The sequence below is a fragment of the Neopsephotus bourkii genome, unplaced genomic scaffold (assembly GCF_033783945.1).
Source record: "Neopsephotus bourkii isolate Nb327-2 ecotype Australia unplaced genomic scaffold, CSIRO-AGI_Nbou_v1 NB_1060, whole genome shotgun sequence".
In the NCBI taxonomy this organism is placed as follows: domain Eukaryota; kingdom Metazoa; phylum Chordata; class Aves; order Psittaciformes; family Psittacidae; genus Neopsephotus; species Neopsephotus bourkii.
This window is the reverse complement of record NW_026901548.1, coordinates 573,402-592,663: the sequence shown is the minus strand read 5'-3', so window position 1 is coordinate 592,663 and position 19,262 is coordinate 573,402. Positions and strand designations below refer to the sequence as shown.

The window sequence follows — 19,262 nt, the reverse complement described above, 5'->3', positions numbered from 1 at the left end:
GCATCCAGCCCATCGTGGCTTCCTCTGAGGAGCCCAGGAGCAAGCAGAGCCGGGCAGGGGCTGCCTCCAGCTCCTCTGCAGAAGGACAAGAGCAGCTTTCAGACTGCAACAGGGCTGCTGCCTCCTGGGACCCCTCAGGAACACCAGAACTTGTTCTGAGCAAGGTAAGGACTGAGCTCTGTTACAGGATGCGCCTCATGAGGACAGTCATGGAAGTGGTTGAGATTAAGGCTTCTAAACACTGGATAATAAAACCTGGGAAGCCTCTTTGCTGGTAACACAGCCCAGATAGTCCCTGGCAAGCCTGGATCTGTGTTTCTCTACAGAGCAGGTACAACTCCTGTTCACACTAACCAGTACTCTGGTCTGGACCCCAGCATTCCCAGCAGAACCAACCCCTTCCCATTGCAGAGGTTTCCCAAACCACCACAGCCCTTCAGCTCCCACCAGCAAGCACAGTGCACAGGCACAACTGGCTTGCGGAAGGTAAAGCCCCACAGAGCTCTGGGCTCTCTCTGTTCAGGCTGGCAAAGGAAACACATAGGAATGGGTATGAGGCCCATGTTCAGCTTTCCCAGCAGCCGAATTTGGGGAGCAAATCTGGCAAGTGACACATCCCATCTGTAGCCCCGAGAAAATCACATTCCTGCTTCCAGGCAGCAGCAAAGAACTGATCCAGCCTCCAAGGGCACTGTAAGCACGTCCTAACAGAGGCTCCACTGCCTTAAAACCTCAGCCCCAAGGCCAATAAAAACCAAGAGGCGAGGTAAATGGAGAGCACTGTGGCTCCTCAGGGAGCCTGTGCAGTGAGCGTGGTCACGTCCCCAGCAAAACCCAGCTCTCCTCCTTGCTCTTACAGTAATGACTGTAAAACCACCGGTGCTGGCCTCATGGAAGGCACCCTGCAGCCACGCTTCCCGCTGGGAAGAGGTGCCTGTGGGGAGGAGATTATAGCAGGGAAAGGTCTGTGTCAGCCCTTGTGAGGGCCATGGATCAGGCTGCACAGGGAAGTGAGCTGAAAGCAGTACTGCAGGGCACTCCTCCACCTGGGCTGCATGAGAGGAGGTGACCAAAGCCAGAGGCCAGCCCTGCAGCACTGCAAGGGCAGGCAAAGCCCCAGAGTAAGTGAAAATACAGCCTTACAAAGTACATGGGCTGGGCAGCTCACACCCAGCTGCCACCCCTTTCGCCCACAAACGTGCACAGATGGATGACAGGGAGAGTGTTGCCAAACCAGAAATATATGTATTATTATTATTCACACATAATATATTCCGATATACACAGATGTCCCTGATTCTACCCCATCTCCTGACCAAACTTCCCCCTTTCCTCCTGGAGAGACGTGCTGCTTCTGTCCAGCAGCAGCAGGGACAGCTCAGTGACCCGCTGCGGAGCGGGACAGGGTTGTGCGGCGGAGTGGAACCCCCCTCAGGGTCTGGGAGCTGGCCGAGGTTACCTGAAGGCAGCAGCACAAGGAACAGACACTGAGGAGGACCTGTGCTGATTTCAGGCTCTCCTGGCAGCAGCTGCTCTGGAGAACAGCAAGGAAAAGAGGAAGCAAGCACTGCACTCAGGTCACCTTCACCAGCACGTAGTCCCCTGGCTGGGCCCTGGCTGGAGCCTGGCACCCGGCAGCATCCTCCACCTCGGCATCGGGGAAGATCACCTTGATGTTGCCGTCGTTCCTGCCACACAGCTCCAAGGCAGAGCGCTTGCTGGGCTGAAAGGAGGACAGGGACCATTACCTGCCTGGCAGCAGCTCTGATTCACTGCTGGATGCCTCAGGAATTAATTGAGCACTACTGCCAGCACTGAAATCCCCGTTGCACACTGTTAAGCTTGCCATGTTAGCAAGTCCTGTGGCCGAGCTGCTGTGCTGACACCCACACACCAAAGCCTGGCCAGAGACATGTCTCTAACCTATCCCACCCCCTGTGCTCAGCTCGGGGCTCTGGAAAAGACAGGCTGTGTGAAGCTTAAGGGTGAAGACACGGTTCTGGAGGCCTAGGATTGTGTGAGGAAAGTGAGAAGGGAGGGCAGAAGTGACGACTGCTGTGTACAGCCTAAGAGGGGGGGAAGAGGACTCTGTTCCAGGCACACTCACCCCCTCCACCAGCACCAGCTGACACTGGCCCACCATGGCCTCGTTGGCCCTTGCAGCCTCCTCCCGAAACACAGTGATGAGCTCCTGCAGCCGCCGCTGCTTCACCTCTGCGGGCACATCGTCCTGCAGGCGGTGAAACGCCCGGGTCTTCTGTGAAGAGACAGAGCAAGGCTGGCCTCAGTACCCAGAGACCAGAACCTGGTCTGCTCCTCCATCAACAACTCCACACATGACAGCTTGCATTTACAGCCTCAGGGAATGCTTTCAGGTGCTAAGCACCAGCAACATCTCAGTTCCTCATGTTCTTTCTGCAGCACCTTTTTGGTCGAAGGTTTGATGGGGGGCACTGAGTATCAGTGGCTGTGTGGAGCCACTGCAGCTCCTATGAGATGTCTGTTGCCCGTTTGTTCACACAGACAACAAACTCTGCTGCTTCTAATCCCATGTGATGAAAGCTGATGCGTATTCCTTATGTTTCTCAACCTCCTGTCCCCAACCCCCTCAGCATCGCACTTTGGCAAGGATTCTAATGGAGACCTGTCAGTTACCCACTCTTCCCAGAGAAATGCCTCCTGAAAATTCACCACTTCTCTGCAGCCTCAACTGACAGAGCCTCTGTCCCTGGGCTCCAGCCCAGCTCCATCACCTCTTTCTCATCAGCAAATAAGGACATACCCACAGCCAGGTCTCTGCAAGACAATGTCTTATGGTGGGAAACAGCACTCAGGAGCTGGTGAGATGCCCAGAGGTAACAAACCTGCTCCATCAGGTCCTGCACTCACCTCTCTCATGCTGTAGGCAAACAGGAAGCCCACGTTGTAGCGGACGTCCTGCAGCAAAGACACAGTCTGCTGGTGATCTTCTTCTGTCTCTCCACAGAAGCCGGCGATGAAATCACTGCTTAAGCTCACCCCTGTAACAGAGACACAGCTTTACACCTCCTCAAAGAAGAGAGGAAGGATCTGCTCGAGAAAAGGCAGTAAGATAGAGCTGTGCTGAGCCCAGACCACACTCACCTGGAATGGAGTCACGCACGTGGTGTACAAGCTCCAAATATGCTTCTCTTGTGTATCTGCAATGAAGAACACATGGATTTGCTCATCAGAAACCCAGGACTGGTGAGCAGAAACCAGCAGCCAGAATCAGGGGGCAGGGCACAGGACTCACCCCCGTCGCATGGCCTCCAGGACTCGTGTGCTTCCGCTCTGGGCTGGGAGGTGAAGCTGTTTGCAGATATTGTGTCGCTCCTGGATAAGCTGCAGGACCTGCAATGAACAACAAGGAGGCAACACCGCAGAGAGCTCAACTCTACCAGGATGCCAAGGGGAAAGCCAGCAGACTGCAAACCTGACAGCCTTAGCACAGACATTCCCCTCCCAGGAACTGCTGTTCCCATTCTGGGGTTCAGCAATCCCTTTGGGAAGGAAGCACAGCCCGCATGTAGCACTTCAGAGCCTGCCCACAGCGTGGTCATTTTACACTTGCCTCATCAGGGAAGTCCTTGGGGTGTGGGGAGGTGAAACGGATCCTCATTTCTGGATCAATCCTGGACACCTGGTCCAGGAGATGCGTGAAGCGCAAACCTCCTGGCTTGGCTCTGTAGACTGTGCTAAAGCCACGGCTGAGGCCTGGGGCTGCCGCCGACTGAAACTGCACCTCGGACATGTCCCGGAAGCTGTTGACGTTCTGACCCAGGAGGGTCACTTCCTTCACCCCCTACAACAATAAACAGACCATAACCCGGTCAGGATGATACACTGCAAGCAGCCATGGCTCTACTCTTACTTCCAGGAGCAGCCCCCAAAGGAAGCCCTCCCTTCCCTGTCTGGCTCAGAGCATTACAAGGGGAATCAAAAAGCCACTGGTGGAACCCTATGGTAACCTCATCTCTGCAGATAAAGGTGGTGCATTCATCAAAAGTACCACTGAAAACACCTTCACTGAGAACCAGCCCTTCTCCCATGGCTTGGGCAGGATGGGGGGAGGCTCTGCCGCACCTGATCCGAGAGCATCCTCACTTCCTGCAGGATGGACGCAATGGGGCGGCTCCTTTCCCGGCCACGGGTGAAGGGCACGATGCAGTAACTGCACATGTTGTCACAGCCCCGCATGATAGATCTGCCAAGAGCAAGCACAGGTCATTCCACCATCGCTCCAGAGGAGTCATCCCCAGTGCATCCAGTCCTGCTTCATCAACCACTGCCTTTACCGACGCACTCAGTGTGCAGCACACGCAGCACCAGCTCTGAACACAGCTCACACACTGCTCCAGCCAGCTCTGGCTTCTGCTCACCCCCAGCCAACACCTCCTCATTCTTCATGCATGTTTCCAAGAAACTTGGAAAGCAACTCCTGAGGCACAGGCTTGCACCACAGCCTGGCAGGGATGAGAGACCCTTCTGCATCCTGTTCCTACAGAGGGTGATACCATCCCTCTGTGGCCACACTGAGCACAATCTGATCTCAAGTTTAGGAGTCTTATTATCAAAACTAAACCAATGGAAATGAAGCCAACAGAAGTTACAGCTCATGGAGGATTAGAAGAATTAAATAAGAGAATGTGTGACAGGACATGGCAGAAGGGAGGAGAGAGAGGAGCAGGCTTGAGAAAGATACAGACAGCAGGGGGACAGGAATCACTCGGTGCAGTGCCAGGCTTAGACAACCAGCACCCTCCAAGGAGAGCACGAGCAGCCCACAGCCAGGCAGAGCACGGGCAGCCTCTCCAGGGCTCAGTCACACAGTGAAGCAGCAGCAAACACTCAGTCTGGTAGGCTCATGCTTCTGGGCTGCTGGGAGCCAGTGCACCCAGGCATTACAGCTCCTGGGCAGCTGCTGCCACTGACGTGTCTGTTCTGCACAGCAGCACTTCCAAACCAGAGCCATAGAAACATGCACAGGAAGAAGAGGTACTTACACGAACGCTGTCGTGCCACCTGCACTAGTCTGGACAGGCAGAATGTCTGCATAGGTCTCATCTAGCGACAGCAGGACATTGGCAGCTTGTTGGCCAGACTCTGCCACAGCCAGCAGCCGGGGGAGGTCACGGTATGCATCAGGGCCTGCCACAATGTCCACCAGCTTCTCTCTGTGCAGAATCTCCTCCTTAAGCCTCTCAGCCATGCATCCTGCCAGCAAAGGAGAAGGGTCCTTGTGAGGAAGTGCCCACCCTCCATCACCCCTTTGCTGGCTGCTTCCACCCCGCAGCAAAGGCCTGGTGGTGCCAGAGGGGAGGAGGAAACAGCCCGAGGGGCAGTGGCACCCCAAGGGGCCAGGGCACACACTGTGTGCTGCCCACTGCTGCACAGGTACCCAGGATCCCGATGCGCAGGGGGGAGCCAGCCTGCTGCTGCCGCCGGGCCTTCAGTGCGCTGAGGTGCCGCAGGCGGTTCCAGATGGCCTGCTCTGCCTTCTCCCTGGGAGCCAGGAAACAGCCCTTACTCCAACAGCCTGAAGCAGCCCAAGTGCTCTGAGAGGAGAACTCAGCCAAAGCCAGGGAATCAGGCACCACATGAAGTGTTATCTGTGCTGCCTGCATTATGTCTCGACTCTTATCTACTATGGTTTTTCTTGCTTGGCACCACCTGCGCTGCAGAAACAGCTCAGGGACTAAGCTCTTGTGGAGAAAAAGCCTGGCTGAGCCAGGCAACACGAGCCATGCTGCAGGGGACAGCGAGCACGCTGCATCTTCTGCAGAGGACAGCGAGCACGCTGCATCTTCTGCAGGGGACAGCGAGCACGCTGCACCTTCTGCTGCGGACAGCGAGCAGGCTGCACCTTCTGCTGGGGACAGCGAGCACGCTGCACCTTCTGCAGGGGACAGCGAGCACGCTGCATCTTCTGCAGGGGACAGCGAGCACGCTGCATCTTCTGCAGGGGACAGCGAGCACGCTGCATCTTCTGCAGGGGACAGCGAGCACGCTGCATCTTCTGCATGCAGAAAAGACAAGCCAAGTTCCCTGGAATTCATACCCCGAATTGCCCCTACACGGGTTCCCCTGTTTCTGAGGGACAGACCCTGCCCCAGAGGCAGTCACTTGCAGAGAAGACAGAATCGCATTTAAAACTAATGATCATCATCATCAAGGCACCAAGCTGTGCAGGTCTGCGCCTGCCCACGGCCTGTTCATGGGGCTCACAACGCTGAAGAACTTCTTCCCACTACACAGAAAAGCAATTCATGGCACAGCTCACATTCCACATCCCAGTATAAGTCAGCTCTACCCTCAGCTACCCAGGTAGTTTCCCATCTGCATCCTCCTCCTCTCGCACAACACATTCATCGACTTGGTTTTCAAACGGCAGCTCCTCAAACACTGTCCCAAAGCAGCAGTGCCAGAAGCTTCCTTACCTGATGGAGCAGGTGACCAGGAGAATCACGTCTGCCTGGATGGAAGGACAAAAGAGGGAGAAGACTCTGTAACAGCCAGACGCTAACTGCTACCCCCTGCAGGGTAACCTGAGGAGGCAGACCAGGAAAACCACTTAAAGCACTGGAAAGGATCTGCCCAAGTGTGTGGTGGTTTCAACTAAAAAGGTGCAAGAAACTACCAGGAAACCAGCAGAGTCTTCCGCTGCATGAGAGAACCTGACTCAAAGACGAGTCAGGAGCATCCCACTGTGCCCAATCCCTCTCCAGCTGAGAGCAAGCCCGGCAGTTGAAAGGAAGAAGCCAGCCCGCAGCTTCCCAGCGCACTTATTAGATGTTTCCTTCGCTCCACAGAACCTCAGCTACAAAGATCCCAGCACCCCCCAGGGCTCTGCTCCAGACAAAGGCTGGGGCTCGCAGGCACAGGCCTCACCTCATCCAGCTGCTTTGTCCTGGTGTAGCCGCTCTTCTGCAGGATGGCCCAGGCGATCTCCGTGTCATTGACGTTCATCTGGCAGCCGTACGTCTCCAGGTACACTGCAACACAGGCGCTGTGACCCAGGAGCCTGCCTCAGCTCCCATCTACAGCCTGTTCCTGCCACCTGCCCTAGAGGAAGGCACCTTCAGCCCCACCACTGGAGAGCCAGGGGGGCTGCACCAAGGCTGCCTTCACCCGCAGCACGCACCCCAGGGGTACACCAGGGACAAAGATGAGCCTGGGCAACGCGAGTGCCTCAGAGCACGGCACTGCCACAGGCGCTTGCAGAGCAGCGGGAGCGACCTCACTGCTGGGACACCACATCCAGGGCACGAGCAGCCCTTCCCAAAGCATCACAGCGGGAGGCGCTGCCCCAGCCCCGCACAGAGGGGCCAGAGCAGCCGGGACCCAGCGCAGCTTCCCAGCGGGGAGCCGCCAACGAGCCGGGCTCGTCCAACCCCTCCAGGGCCCGCGGAGCCCCCGCTCCCCCGCGCTCGCTGCACGGACTCGGCGCTCCGGGCCCCGCCGGTCCCTACCGCAGCCGCAGGCACCGCAAACCCCGGGGAGAGCGGCGGCACCGCAGCCCCACAGACCTCTCCCGCTGCTGGGAACAGGGCCCGGCTCCGGCTCCGGCGGCGGCTCCCGCTTGGCGGCTCCCCTCAGGAAGTGCCGCAGGTCGGGCCCCGCGGGCAGCTTGGTCCCACGCCGCTTCCCCGGCCCCGGCCCGCAGCGCTCCCGGCGGGCAGCCCCGCACTGGGCAGCGGCAGCGGCCCCGGCCGAGCGGAGGAGCCCCGCGGCCCGCAGCGCCCGGCCCCAGGGTAGCATGGCCGCGCCGGGTGCGGCGGAGCCTTTAGCGGGACGGACCGGTCGTGGCCCCGCCACTAAGCGGTCCCACCCCCCTCCCTGGCCGCGGCGCTGCGTTCCGCGCTACCGCGGTTCCGCCCGGCCGTGGAAACGGGCAGTAACGGTGAAAATACCGTTGTTAATAACGGTGTGTGTTAATAACAGTGTTAATAACGGTGTGTATCAATAACGGTGTGTATTAATAACGGTGTTAATGACGGTGCTTTAGGGCTTCACCATGCAAAGAGCCGGAACGGGGGGTACCAGCTCCGACAAACACCGCACCGGCACAGCCGCCTTTACTGGGGAAGGACGGAGTGGGGTGGGACCAGGGGTGGGATGGAACCATCGGCCGGGATGGGACCGGGGGCGGGATGGGACCGGGAGTGGGATGGAGCCACGGCCGGGATGGGTGGGACCAGGGACCCGGCGGGGGGATGCGGGGTTCGGCGCCGGGTGGTGCTGCCCGGTCCAGGACATGAGCTAATGCCTTCAGCCCCAGCAGCAGGGCCCAGGGATAGGAAAGGGGTGAAGGGAACAGGGCTGATGCCTGAGGTCCTCCTTGCGGCTCTATCTCCGTCTCTGGGGCTGGTACTGGACGTCTGCTCCGAGCAGCAGGAAATTCTGGGAGGGAAGGAATAAAAGCACGAGGCTGTGACAGGCCCTGGCACTTGTGTTCCCCAGCACGACCCCATCGCGGGAGGGAGCGTGGTTCTGACAGCCCGGAGCCTGATTCTAGCCCTGGAAGGGCGCTGGAGACTTTTCACAGCCATGCCTTGCAATAGGGCCACTCAGCATCCCCATCGTGGCACTGCTCTGGGGCTCCCCCAAGGCCCCCCACAGCAGGGGCTTCGCCCCAGGCCCCCGCAAGGCTCCTTCCAGCACATCTGGCAGGCGCTGCCTGCCCCACCGCAGACAGATGTGTGCAGTGGGTGCTCACACGCAGCACCCCAGCCGCACGGGGCTCGGGGCTGACGCTGCTGCGGAGCTGTGTGTGCTGTAACAAGTGTCATGGGTAACGCAGACCCTGGGTTCAAGAACAGAATGATGCGCGGTCCCTGCTGCCCACCATGGGCGGTTCTGCACCCCGAGTGCTCCCCTCACTCACCTGGTGAAACCCCACGAGGATGTTGGAGAGCTGTATCCTGTCTGGCAGCGGCAGAGGGAAGCCCTGCGCCAACCTCTCTGCAAAACACACACACGTGGCCATGCTGGGATGGCAATGGGAGCAAGAGGGAGCACGGGCCTTGCAAAGCGGGCGCCTGCCTCCCCCTAACCCTTCCTTCACCCATGTCGCCCCCAGGGCAGGCAGAGGAAATTCCTCCCAAGCTCCCCATCCAGGCTGGGGGACATTGTGCCACTGTGCCATGCCTGGAGCCCAGCCCTGCTCTGGCCTGAGTTGCTGGGGAGTCACAAGAAGCAGCGAGGGGAGCAGAGGGGCTGAAAGCATCAGGATGTGCATCGTGCTCATGTCTTCCATTGCATTCACTGCTGGGTGCACATCACAGCACTGAGAAGCTCGTGACGCCGCTGCCCGCAGCCCACTTGTGGGCTTTACCCATGGATCAGGCTTGGCAATGGGGTTTTAACTGAGGAGCTGGACCTGCTTGGATGGAGGAACGTGCCTGGCTGCAGCCCCGCAGCCCCGCAGCAGGTTCTCACCGTTAAGACGTGGGAGCAGGATGTTGGAAGCCAGGACGTTCATGATGGACTGGAGCATTCGCACCTGGGGAGCAGGGAGAGAGGAAGGAGGAGAGCTTTAGGCTGCGGGAGAGCAGGAGATGGCACGGGAAGGGAAAGGAGAGAAGGAGCTGCGATGGGCACACGCTTTGCCAGAGACCAGCAGCTCTGGCCATGCTGGCAGGGTAGGAAGGGTAGGGGTGAGGGAGGCAACAGCATCCGGCTCTGCACCCTGGGGGCACCCCAGCTCCCAGTGTTGGGGGGCAGAGGGGAATGAGCCCTCTCCTTGCCCCCCAGCAGGCTCTCGCCTCCATGCTGGGGCTCTGCTCATGGTCAGGGAGGGTTTACCTGGAAAGTGCCCACATCCGAATGCTTCAGAGAGAGCTTCAACCTGCACAGGGACAGCAGTGGTGCTGTGGCAGTGTCCCAATGGAGGGGCACTTCCTACCCACTGATTGCACATGGATCCTGCTCCCTCCAGCCCCACCGCATCCCCTCCACACCAGGTCCACATTCTGGGATCTCCCCACCTCACCTCTGTCCCCAGAGCCCAGAAGCACCCCAGGGCCCCCGGCTGCTCCCCCTCCGTACCTGCCCACCTTCAGGCTCCCAACTATGTGGCCAGATTTCACGTCGATGACAGCGGACACGTTGCCTGTCTGGGAGAGAGCAGGGCTCTGGCAGCGCTCCCCCACACCAGGCACCCAGGATGGCTCTGAGCAGCCAAAAGGCAGCAGGGCGCTGCCCATCCACCCATGCCTTCCCCACCGCGTTAAACCTGGCTTGTGTCAGCTCGGGTGTTCTCTGGTGGGGACATCCCCACTCCACCAGGACCAGGCTGGTGCCAGGCAGCACCGGCAGGAGCTCGCAGCAGTGGCTCAGCGATGCTGAGCACAGCAGGGGGATGCTGCACAGCCCAAGTCTTTGTCGCACTGGGATGCAGGGCAGGGCTCATGGGCACCCAGCAGCAGCTGAAGCTGTGGATGCACCCTGAGCTGCCCCAGCAGGGCCACGGTCACAACTCACCAGGCTGAGGAGGAAGAGAGGAGCCAGGGTGGAGTTGGGGAGGATGGCGTAAGTCTGGATATCCACAACAGGCTTGAGGGAGAGCCCATCCGGTCCGATGGTCAGGAATGGGGCGGAAGGGGCGGACAGCCTGACCTTCATCTCCATGTGCGGGTACATCTCCTCCAGCTGCAGAGGGGCAGGGAGAAGGTAGGGACAGCAGCACAAACCCCATCCCTTTGTGGGGGAGACCACTTTGCATGGAGCAAACCCCAGGAGCCGGGCACGCACCTGGGGAACGAAGGCTGAGAAGGTGGAGGTGTTCAAGTGGAACTCAACGCCCTTTGGGATCTGTGGCAGGAGAGCAGCCATGGCAGGGCAGCGCGGCACAGCCGAGCCCATGGTGAGCTCAGTGCCCATGGCCCCCAGCAGGGACAGCCCCATCCCAGTGCGCTGCTCACCACGGAGTTGGTGATCTCGAAGCCCAGCGCCCCGGCTGCGTGGTAGGCGAAGCTGGCGGTGTTGAAGAAGTAGCTGGAGGCTCCAAAGTAAACCATGCGGTCGTGGTCTGGGGGCAAGGCCAGCGGCAGCGGAGGGAAGGGGACGGCGGAGCGGTGAGCCAGGGAGAAGAATTCACCCTGGTGAAGCAGAGAGCAGGGGGTGGCAAACAGCACCTGCAGCAGGTGCTAAACCTGCTCCCCACCGCCTGTGTGAAGGCATCGGCTCTCCCAGGGCAGCCTCTCACCTTCAGGTCCACGTCCAGGGACTGTGCAGTAGCAGCTGGGGGTGCCACCAAGGAGTAATCGATCCCAGCCACGGCATCGATCTTGGCTGTGACTGTAAAACACAGCTTCATGTGTGTTCACAAGCAAACCCTCCCGTTTCCCCCCTGGCGGTTTCTCAGCCGCTGCTGCACTGAGGGATGCTCTGGGTACCCGGGCACAGCAGCTGCATCCCCACCAGTAACACGGGTAAAACACTGCCCTCATGGAGGGGCACACAGTGAGCTGCTGCCCCCGAGCCCCGTGCAGCCCCGGTACCTGGCAGGGTCTGGGCGTAAGGCTGGAGCTCGCTGCGCACAGACTTGGCCACGCTCTCGCAGACCTGCGGGACGGAGAGGGCGAAGCTGGGCAGGGGCACGGAGCGCACCCCAGGCAGAGCCGCAGCCCGGGGCTGGCTTCATCCCTTGTGAAAGCTCATTAAACAGAGAGCACTCGGTGTGGCTGTGTCTGCTCTGCAGGCAGCACGGTAACGCCGTGTCCATGCACAGGCAGGGTTGGTACCTGCAAACGGCTGCTTGCAGCAAGTTCCCCACGCAGAGCCCAGCTCCATGGGGCCCTCAGGAGGAAGCTCCCTGGTGCCCTCACACTCTTCCTATGGCCCATGCTGGGATGGACTGGGCTGAGCAGCCAAGACTTGGCTGAAGTGGAGCAGCTTCAGGGGCAGGGGCACTGATTGCACTGAGAAAGCAGCGCTGTCCTGAGCTCCTACAGCCAGGACAGAGCAGATCCCTCTGCCACTCTCACCCACGGCTGAAGCCTCATCACTGCAGTGGGATTTAATTGCAGGCTAAACACTAGCCCAGGAAATCACTGCAGGGCAGTCCTGCAGCAGGAGATAAATTGCACAAGGTCTCCTCCAGCGCTTGCACATACTGGCACAAAGAGCCCATCGTCTGCCTGAGCGGGCATCCAGCCTGCAGCAGCGGAGGGATGGGGAGCTCCGGAGGAGCAGTGACCCCACTGACAGCAATGCAGCCACTGGCTGTGCGGCACCAGGGAGGAAGAGGAGGGACAGAGCTCTGAGCATGCCATTATTGACAGGTTGCTGCTCTTCCCAGTGCCCAGAGCTCCTTCGGAGACCCAAAGCCCTCCTTCCATGAGGCAAAACAGCAGAAAGGGCCTTCAAGCTCTGCCTTGGCTCCTTTTGCCAGCCCATCTGCTGCTACAGCTCCCGGAGGCCTTGGGAATGCCAATGCATGGCACTGGGAATAGTGCCCAGGCAGGATGGGATCTGTTGTGGGAGTGGGATTTGCCTGTTCTCCAAGTGCTTCCTTCCTGAGCAAGGGTCACATCCAGGGAGGCTGTAAGTCCTGCCAGTCAGCCTTGTAGTAATTACTGCTAACAGCTTGTTCCTTGTCTCGCTGCAGGACCCCTGCATGTAGGTTTCTGCACTGGTTCTGGGGCCTCCCCATTAAAACAAGATGGGAAGCGTCTGAAGTCCAGAATGAGGATTTCCCCCCAGTGCTCCCCAAAGCAGAGTGCAGGCGTTTAAAGGACAGCTCTGACCAGGCTTCCTCTGCTGCACTGGGCTTGGCCAAGGCATAAGATCCAATTAACTGACCACATGGAAAGGAAAGTCTTTGTTAATTAGGAGCCAATTACTCCGGCTTTGGCAGCAGCTGCAGGTTTTGGATCCAGCCCCAGGCACACGATGCTGCGCGGGCTGCAGTTCGAATCACAGAAGGGTTTGGGTGGGAAAGAACCTTGAGATCATCCAGTTCCAACCCCTGCCACGGGCAGGACGCCTCACACTAAACCATATTGGCCAAGGCCCTGTCCAACCTGGCCTTGAACACTGCCAGGGATGGGGTTAGCGGTGCCCATTCCTCTGGTCCTCATCAGATGGGTAGCATGCCTGTGGGCCCTGGCTCCAGTCACATCCCTGCATGTGCTCTGGTCCCTCTTACACATCAGCTACAAGCAGAGGCTGAAGACGACCTGAAAACCCGGAGCTCTGCCCTCCTTCCCTCACCTACCTTGCTTTCCAAGAGCTTCCGGAACCTGGACTCAATAGCTTTATGGAACAGGTTGTAAAGCCACCTGCAGAGAAAACCAGAGTCCTGCTTTATGCAGCTCACAGGCTGCTGCAGAAGTACTTGCCCAGGAAACAGGAACACTGGGAAACATCATTCCCACAGCAACCTGGCATCTGGCTTTGCCTCAGAGTTTATATTTGCAGACAGACCTGCTTGCAAAGCCCCTGCACACACATCTAGGGACTGCCTTAAATCCCCCCTAGACATGCAGGGTGAATTCAGGCCAGATTTCAGCTCATGCAGCTGCACATTTGGATGAGGACAATGCAAGAGGCCAGAGCGGGCTGGTGTGGGCAGCCTGCAGGGCAGCCCCCAAGGCATGCAGGCATTGCAGCACCCTGCTCCTGACACCAGGGCCCCGCAGCCACGCTCCCGCAGCGCTGGCACGTACCCAAACTTGCCCGAGAAGTGCACGTGGATGCTGGAGATGCGGGTGCTGCAGGCGGAGGTGGCGATGGTGGGCTTCCCGGAGGCCTCGCTGCCCAGCCGCAGCTGGATTCTGATATAGACGTTCTCCACCCTCAGGTCAAAGGAGCCGTGGTCCCGGCTGCAGGGACGGGACGAGAAGGGACAGCTCTCCATGCCTGTGCCTGGGTAAGTGGCACCAAGCTTTACCCACCCCGGTCCCTGCAGGCGCTCAGGAAGGTGCCCCAGTGCAAGCAGGTAGGAGGGACCGTCCCCCACACCCCAGTGCCACAAGAGGGGAGACGGCTTCACACTGTGTCCCCAAACACTTGGCAAGGAGGATAACCCCTGCCTGGGCAGCTCTGAGGGCTCCTGCCATCGGAGGGACCTGGCTCCGGTCAGGAATACAGCAGCTGCAGGGCAGCCTCTGGAGAGAGCAAAGCCAGAGCTGCCCGAAACACCAGGAGAAGGGAGAGGAGAAGGAACCTGTGCGAGCCAGGGCAGGGAGCGGAGGAGCCAGGCACGCACATGAAGTGCATCTTCACCCGCCAGTTCCCGTCCAGCTCCGCGAAGGCGTTGGAGATGGAGACCTGGAGGCCCACGCCGGGGACCAGCGAGATCCGTGAGTAGGGCAGGTGGAAGCTGCGCAGGGACAGCCTGGACACAAAGCAGTGACAGGCACAGGGCACGTTAGAGGGGGGCTCATGGCCGGGCACACGGCAGCATCCCAGCTCCCATCCTGCCTGCACAGCGACGCCTCGCAGGGGTGCACAACACAACGTGGTGCCCTTAGAAACATGGTCCCTGCAGCCACCCAAACAGCACTCAAAACCCAGCGCAGCAGGAGCTGAGGGCTGCAGTGGGGCAGTGAAGAACTTGGGTCTCTGCAGGGGCCAAGCTCATTCCCACACCCAAACAGCACTCAAAACCCCGGCAGCAGGAGCTGAGGGGTGCAATGGGGCAGTGAAGAGCTTGGGTCTCTGCAGGGGCCAAGCTCCTGCTCCCATGGGCAAAGCCACCTCCACCCACCAGGCTTCAAAACCCACCCATCACCCTCATTCCCCTCTCCCCCTTTGCACAAGGGCTGAAGCAGGACAGTAGCAGCCTGCCCAGAGGACAGGGCCAGCACCTCAGGGAGCTGTGGAGGGGACAGGATGCTCCTCATAGCTGTGAGGTTCCCCACCCTCCTCATCCCTCCTGCCCCAGCAGGGGCTGGGGTGCAGTTTGCAGGCACTGGCAGAGCTCACCTGGAGATCTCGTACTGCACCTTCCCCACGTGCCAGACGCGGAAGTCACCCGAGATGTCCGGGAGCTTCAGCTGGGCCAGCTCCTTCTCCAGGACCGCGATCCCGTGCTGATGGGCTGCAGAGGGAGAGCATCACCACCACCACACACTTCCCATGGGAGCGGGGAGCACACACAGGGCACACAGCAAAAGGGTTAAAGGAAACATGCAGGCGATGCCCTGGCTGCTTTCCACCTCCCAGGCTGCCTTTAAAGCTTATCTGGGTGCACTGAGCCCTGTGAGCACATGGGCAGTGCTGCTGAAGCCCCAGAGGAAGGTGGTGGCCAGGCACTGGAAGGGGAGGGAGGTCCCAGTCCTCACTGGGTGCAGGGTGAGGTGTGCAGGGGCACCATGGTGCTCCATGCCCAGCTCGGGCAAGCACAGCTGGATGGAGCACACGAGCACAGCCGGATGGAGCACACACCCCATGAGCGGGAGCCGCATCCCTGCATCCGCCTGGGCAGCAGAGTCACGTCCCTGCTCCCGCACAGCTGGGATTGCTGCCGGGTAAATGAGCTGCTCCTCACGGTGCATTTCAATCCATAACAGCGCTCACTGCAGCCGGGCTCTGCCTGCTCAGGAGCACCCGCACAGGGCCCATCCATCTCTGTGTGCCCCCCGCAGCTCCCACCCCTTCAGCTCTCTCCCCCAGGGCTCAGGGCTCTGCTCACCCTCTGCCCTGCGCCTATCCCAGCCGGGGCTGCACTGCTGGGATGCAAGGAGCAGCGGTGCCTCTGGCCCCTCCAGCCAAGGCTCCTGTCCTGCCCCAGGACCCTGCGCCCAGCTCCATGCCTCAGCCCCAGCACCCCTGCAAGGAGGGAAGCGAGCAGCCAAACCCACCATAGTCCAAGCCTGCCTGGCTGATCCTCACCACAAAGCCGGGGTTGGCGGCCCTGGCGAGTGCCAGGCACAAAGCCAGTGCCCCGCAAGCCCCGGCCAGGCTCTGCGCTCCCATCCCGGCTGCCCACGGTGCCGCAGTGCCCGGCTCTCCCTGCCCGCGCTGCCTTTATACCCCTGCCAAAACGGGAACCGCGGGTGAGGGAGGCGTCGGAGCCGCTGCCACAGCCGGTGCGGGACGGCCCCGGAGCCCCACAGCTTCCTGCTTGGCCACCGCCCGGCTCCTCTGCACTGCTGGCACCCGTGCCTATGGCACAGCACAGTGTGGCACAGCATGGCACACTGGCTGCATGGCATGATACAGCACAACACAATGTGGCGCAGCACGGCACACCAGCAGCATGGCACAGTGTGGCACATCACGGCACACCAGCAGTATGGCACAATGTGGCACATCACGTCACACCAGCAGCATGGCACAATACGGCACGGCACAATGTGGCACAGCATGGCACAATGTGGCACAACACGGCACACCGGCAGCATGGCCGGTGCCTCTCCTCGCAGGCAGGGAAATCCAGGAGCCAACAGCTCTGTGTCCAGCTCTCCATGGGGCGCAGCCCTGCGGCGGGCAGGGTTTGGCTCTGCCAGCACTGCTCACGGGGCTGTGTTCTCGCTGCCTGCTCTGCTCTGCTCTGCTCTGCCTCTGCCAAGCAAAGGCTGGGAACGGCCCCCGGCCATCCGCCAGCGCTGCCGCCTCCTCACTGCACTCACAGCGCTCGGCTCTGCCCTGGGCTCCAGCTGCTGCTGCCAGCACAGACCCACCGAAGGCACCGGTGTGACCAGAGCAGCGCCGGGGCACAGCAAGGGCTAAAGGAACCAAGTGAAGGTTTCTCATCGCATAGGGGCAGACCCTGGAGTCCCCCCACACCCAGCAAGGCTCTGAAAGGGCTGGGCATCGGCAGCAGCCAAACCATCAGGGTGCCCAGCACAGGGCAGCCGTGCACAGGAGGACACATCCAGCCCACCAGGATCACATCCCAGGGGGAAAACCTGCGGGGCCCTGACATGTCACAGCCCTTGGGCTGGGGATGAGGGCAGGAGCCGGGGGCAGGCAGGGGTAGGGGGCACCCTTGGGGTCCCCAGCAGGGAGAGCCGAGCCGGCCGGACCCTTGCATGGGCTGTGGGATGGAGCTGAGTGAAAAAATGATTTAAGTGACTTTCATTTCCCATTGGGGGGGCGGCAGGGGCAGGCACAGGAAGCCCATGGCCGCTGATGCAGGCACATCTTGTGCTGCATCCAGGGGAGTTCTGGCTGCTGGAGGAAACATCCCTGAACAAGCGCTTGTGAAACGCAGCTATTGCTCAAGCCCTCCCGTCCATGGCACCACGTCTCAGCAGGGCTGTTTCAAAACAGTATTAAGACATTCGGGATGAGCATTGAGGAAGCAGAGCCTCTTCCATGAGGAGAAATGAGATTTTATAGGCAGCGGCACGGAGGAAGCAAAACCAGAAAGTTTCCTTCTGGGTCTGAGATTATTCAACTGAACCAAAAACCCATTCAAGGAGCACAGACCCTGAGCAAATGCTCCCGTGTTTGGACAGGAACGGCCAAAGCCACATCTAACGCTCGCTGCACAGGCTGGACCTGAGTGCTTTGTGAGCAGAGAGCTGAGTGTGAGCTGGGCTCTATGTGCAGGAAAGGGCCATGAGATGGGAGCGAGGGCAGGGAGCTGCAGGATGCTCCCCTTGAGTGCCACCGGCTGCCCCCCGTCAGGCTGTCCCCTGCCCCGGCTGCAGGTCAGGACCCACTCTGCTGTCCCCTGTCCCCACGTCAGGGCTCGCTCCAGCCCCACACGCTCCTTGGCACGTGCGGGCAGTTCCTGGTCCTGCCCACAGCTCTTTCCGCATCTCTGGTGTGATGCAATGGCCCAAACCACGCTGCACCCTGTGCTGGGCTCTGCCCCATCGCCAGTGCGGGTCCCTGAGCTCACCGCCTCGAGCCCCTTCCATGAGAGCACCCAGCAAGGGCTGGCAATGGGCACATTGGCCTTCAGGAAGGAAAGCAGCCACATCCGCTTCCTGCAGTGCCACAGCCGGCCTGGGCATTCCCCAGGGATGGGCAGTGGGTGCTGGTGGCATCGCTGTGGCCTGAGGCTGCCAAACACCGCAGGGGAAAACCTGGGGCCTGGGCAAGGAAAGCGAGGGCCTGGGCTGGATGGGGAGGACCCTGGGAAAGAGAAGTCCACAGCCAGAGATAAAACCTCCCCCGCTCATCGCCAGCCAGGACGAGCTCGGTGGCAGCCACAGCACCGGGCCCTGCCCTGTGGTCTGCTCTGTGGCTGCCCCAGACCGCGGGGACTTCACCGATGGAATCCCGTCAGCACCGGGCCCGCTGCCAGCCCCGCGGGGCCCGGCTCCCTTTGATCCGGCAGCATCCGAGCAGAGCCGGGGCCGCCGCTGATGTTTTCCCAGCTGCAGGATCACCGTGACCCAGCCCCGAGGGCTCTGAGCCAGCGCGGGGTCGCTGCTGACGCCAGCCCTGACCCCTGCCTGCATCGGGACCAGGCAGCCGGGAACGCCCCGGACCCGGGAGCGCTCCGAGCCGCAGCTCTGCGGGGCACAGCACATGAGGGTGCAGCCCCGAGGTCCCAGCGGGAGCCCAGCGCCAGGGTCCATCCCCAGTGCCGGGCTCGGCCCCCTGCCTCCACCGCGACATCCTGGGGTACCCCCACAGCCGCTGTATCCTGTCCCCCCCGAGCGCTGCCGTCAAGCCCAGACAGGCGGGCTCCTCACGCAGCTCGTGACACGAGGTCTGCTCTGGGAGCCTCGTGGGACACAAAAGGGGATGCAGGGAGCGGGGGGGGATCTGCAGCAAGTAAAAATGAAAATGCAGGAATGGTGACCTCGGGCAGAGCCGGGGGGGTCTGAATGGTGGCTGTGTGCTGGCGGAGGAGCAGGGCACGAGGCCACATGCGGTCTGAGCCTGCAGCTGCTCCGGACAAACAGGACATGGAGAAAGGGAGCAGAAGAGGGTGAGCTCATGGGGTCAGGGCCCGGGAGGCCCATGGGAGCTCTGCCTTTTGCTAGGGAGAGCTCAGTCCCCAGCACACACACAGCTCAGTCCCCCACCTCCAGGCTTTGCTGTGTCTGGGTGGCAGGAGGAGCTGCTTTGGGGTGCTGCAGGGATGCAGAGCTGGACTTAGTCACACTGGGTGCATTTGCAGGGTGCCTCAGTCAAGCATAGCCCAAACAAGGCACCCCGTGGTGCAGGCAGGGATGTGCTGCCATCAGGCACACACAGTGCCAGGGTGGTGTGGTCCCTGGGGCTCAGGTTCACATCCTTCCCCTCCTACTCACCGGTGCTGCAGAGGGACCCTACCTGCCAGTCCGGTGCCAGACCTGGCCAGTCACACTGCCTTCCTCTGTCCACAG

General features: G+C 60.6%; 2 protein-coding genes across 4 annotated transcripts; both read right to left on the bottom strand.

Annotated features, from left to right (window-relative positions):
• Nucleotides 1-1,238: 1,238 nt before the first annotated feature.
• Nucleotides 1,239-7,794, bottom strand: CDK5RAP1 (CDK5 regulatory subunit associated protein 1). 3 transcript variants are annotated; one of them, XM_061361360.1, is made up of 13 exons: nucleotides 7,548-7,794; nucleotides 6,910-7,013; nucleotides 6,459-6,493; nucleotides 5,420-5,523; nucleotides 5,025-5,235; nucleotides 4,105-4,225; nucleotides 3,593-3,823; nucleotides 3,275-3,372; nucleotides 3,124-3,179; nucleotides 2,890-3,020; nucleotides 2,108-2,254; nucleotides 1,583-1,723; nucleotides 1,239-1,459 (listed from the first exon to the last, which is right to left on the bottom strand). In XM_061361360.1, the coding sequence occupies exons 1-13, from the start codon at nucleotides 7,777-7,779 to the stop codon at nucleotides 1,379-1,381; spliced, it is 1,692 nt and encodes a 563-aa protein (XP_061217344.1). In that variant the 5' UTR covers nucleotides 7,780-7,794; the 3' UTR covers nucleotides 1,239-1,378. The 3 variants fall into 3 exon arrangements, with proteins under 3 accessions (XP_061217344.1, XP_061217345.1, XP_061217343.1); XM_061361359.1 differs by having other exon boundaries at nucleotides 1,240-1,459; nucleotides 2,108-2,257; XM_061361361.1 differs by lacking the exon at nucleotides 3,593-3,823 and having other exon boundaries at nucleotides 2,108-2,257.
• Nucleotides 7,795-8,213: 419 nt separating this feature from the next.
• On the bottom strand, nucleotides 8,214-15,993 carry LOC133216556 (bactericidal permeability-increasing protein-like). Its single transcript, XM_061361358.1, has 15 exons — nucleotides 15,831-15,993; nucleotides 14,953-15,067; nucleotides 14,234-14,362; nucleotides 13,692-13,847; nucleotides 13,241-13,304; nucleotides 11,523-11,586; nucleotides 11,228-11,319; nucleotides 10,944-11,120; nucleotides 10,774-10,833; nucleotides 10,504-10,671; nucleotides 10,069-10,136; nucleotides 9,826-9,868; nucleotides 9,460-9,523; nucleotides 8,906-8,982; nucleotides 8,214-8,421 (listed from the first exon to the last, which is right to left on the bottom strand). The coding sequence occupies exons 1-15, from the start codon at nucleotides 15,943-15,945 to the stop codon at nucleotides 8,368-8,370; spliced, it is 1,446 nt and encodes a 481-aa protein (XP_061217342.1). The 5' UTR covers nucleotides 15,946-15,993; the 3' UTR covers nucleotides 8,214-8,367.
• Nucleotides 15,994-19,262: the final 3,269 nt, after the last annotated feature.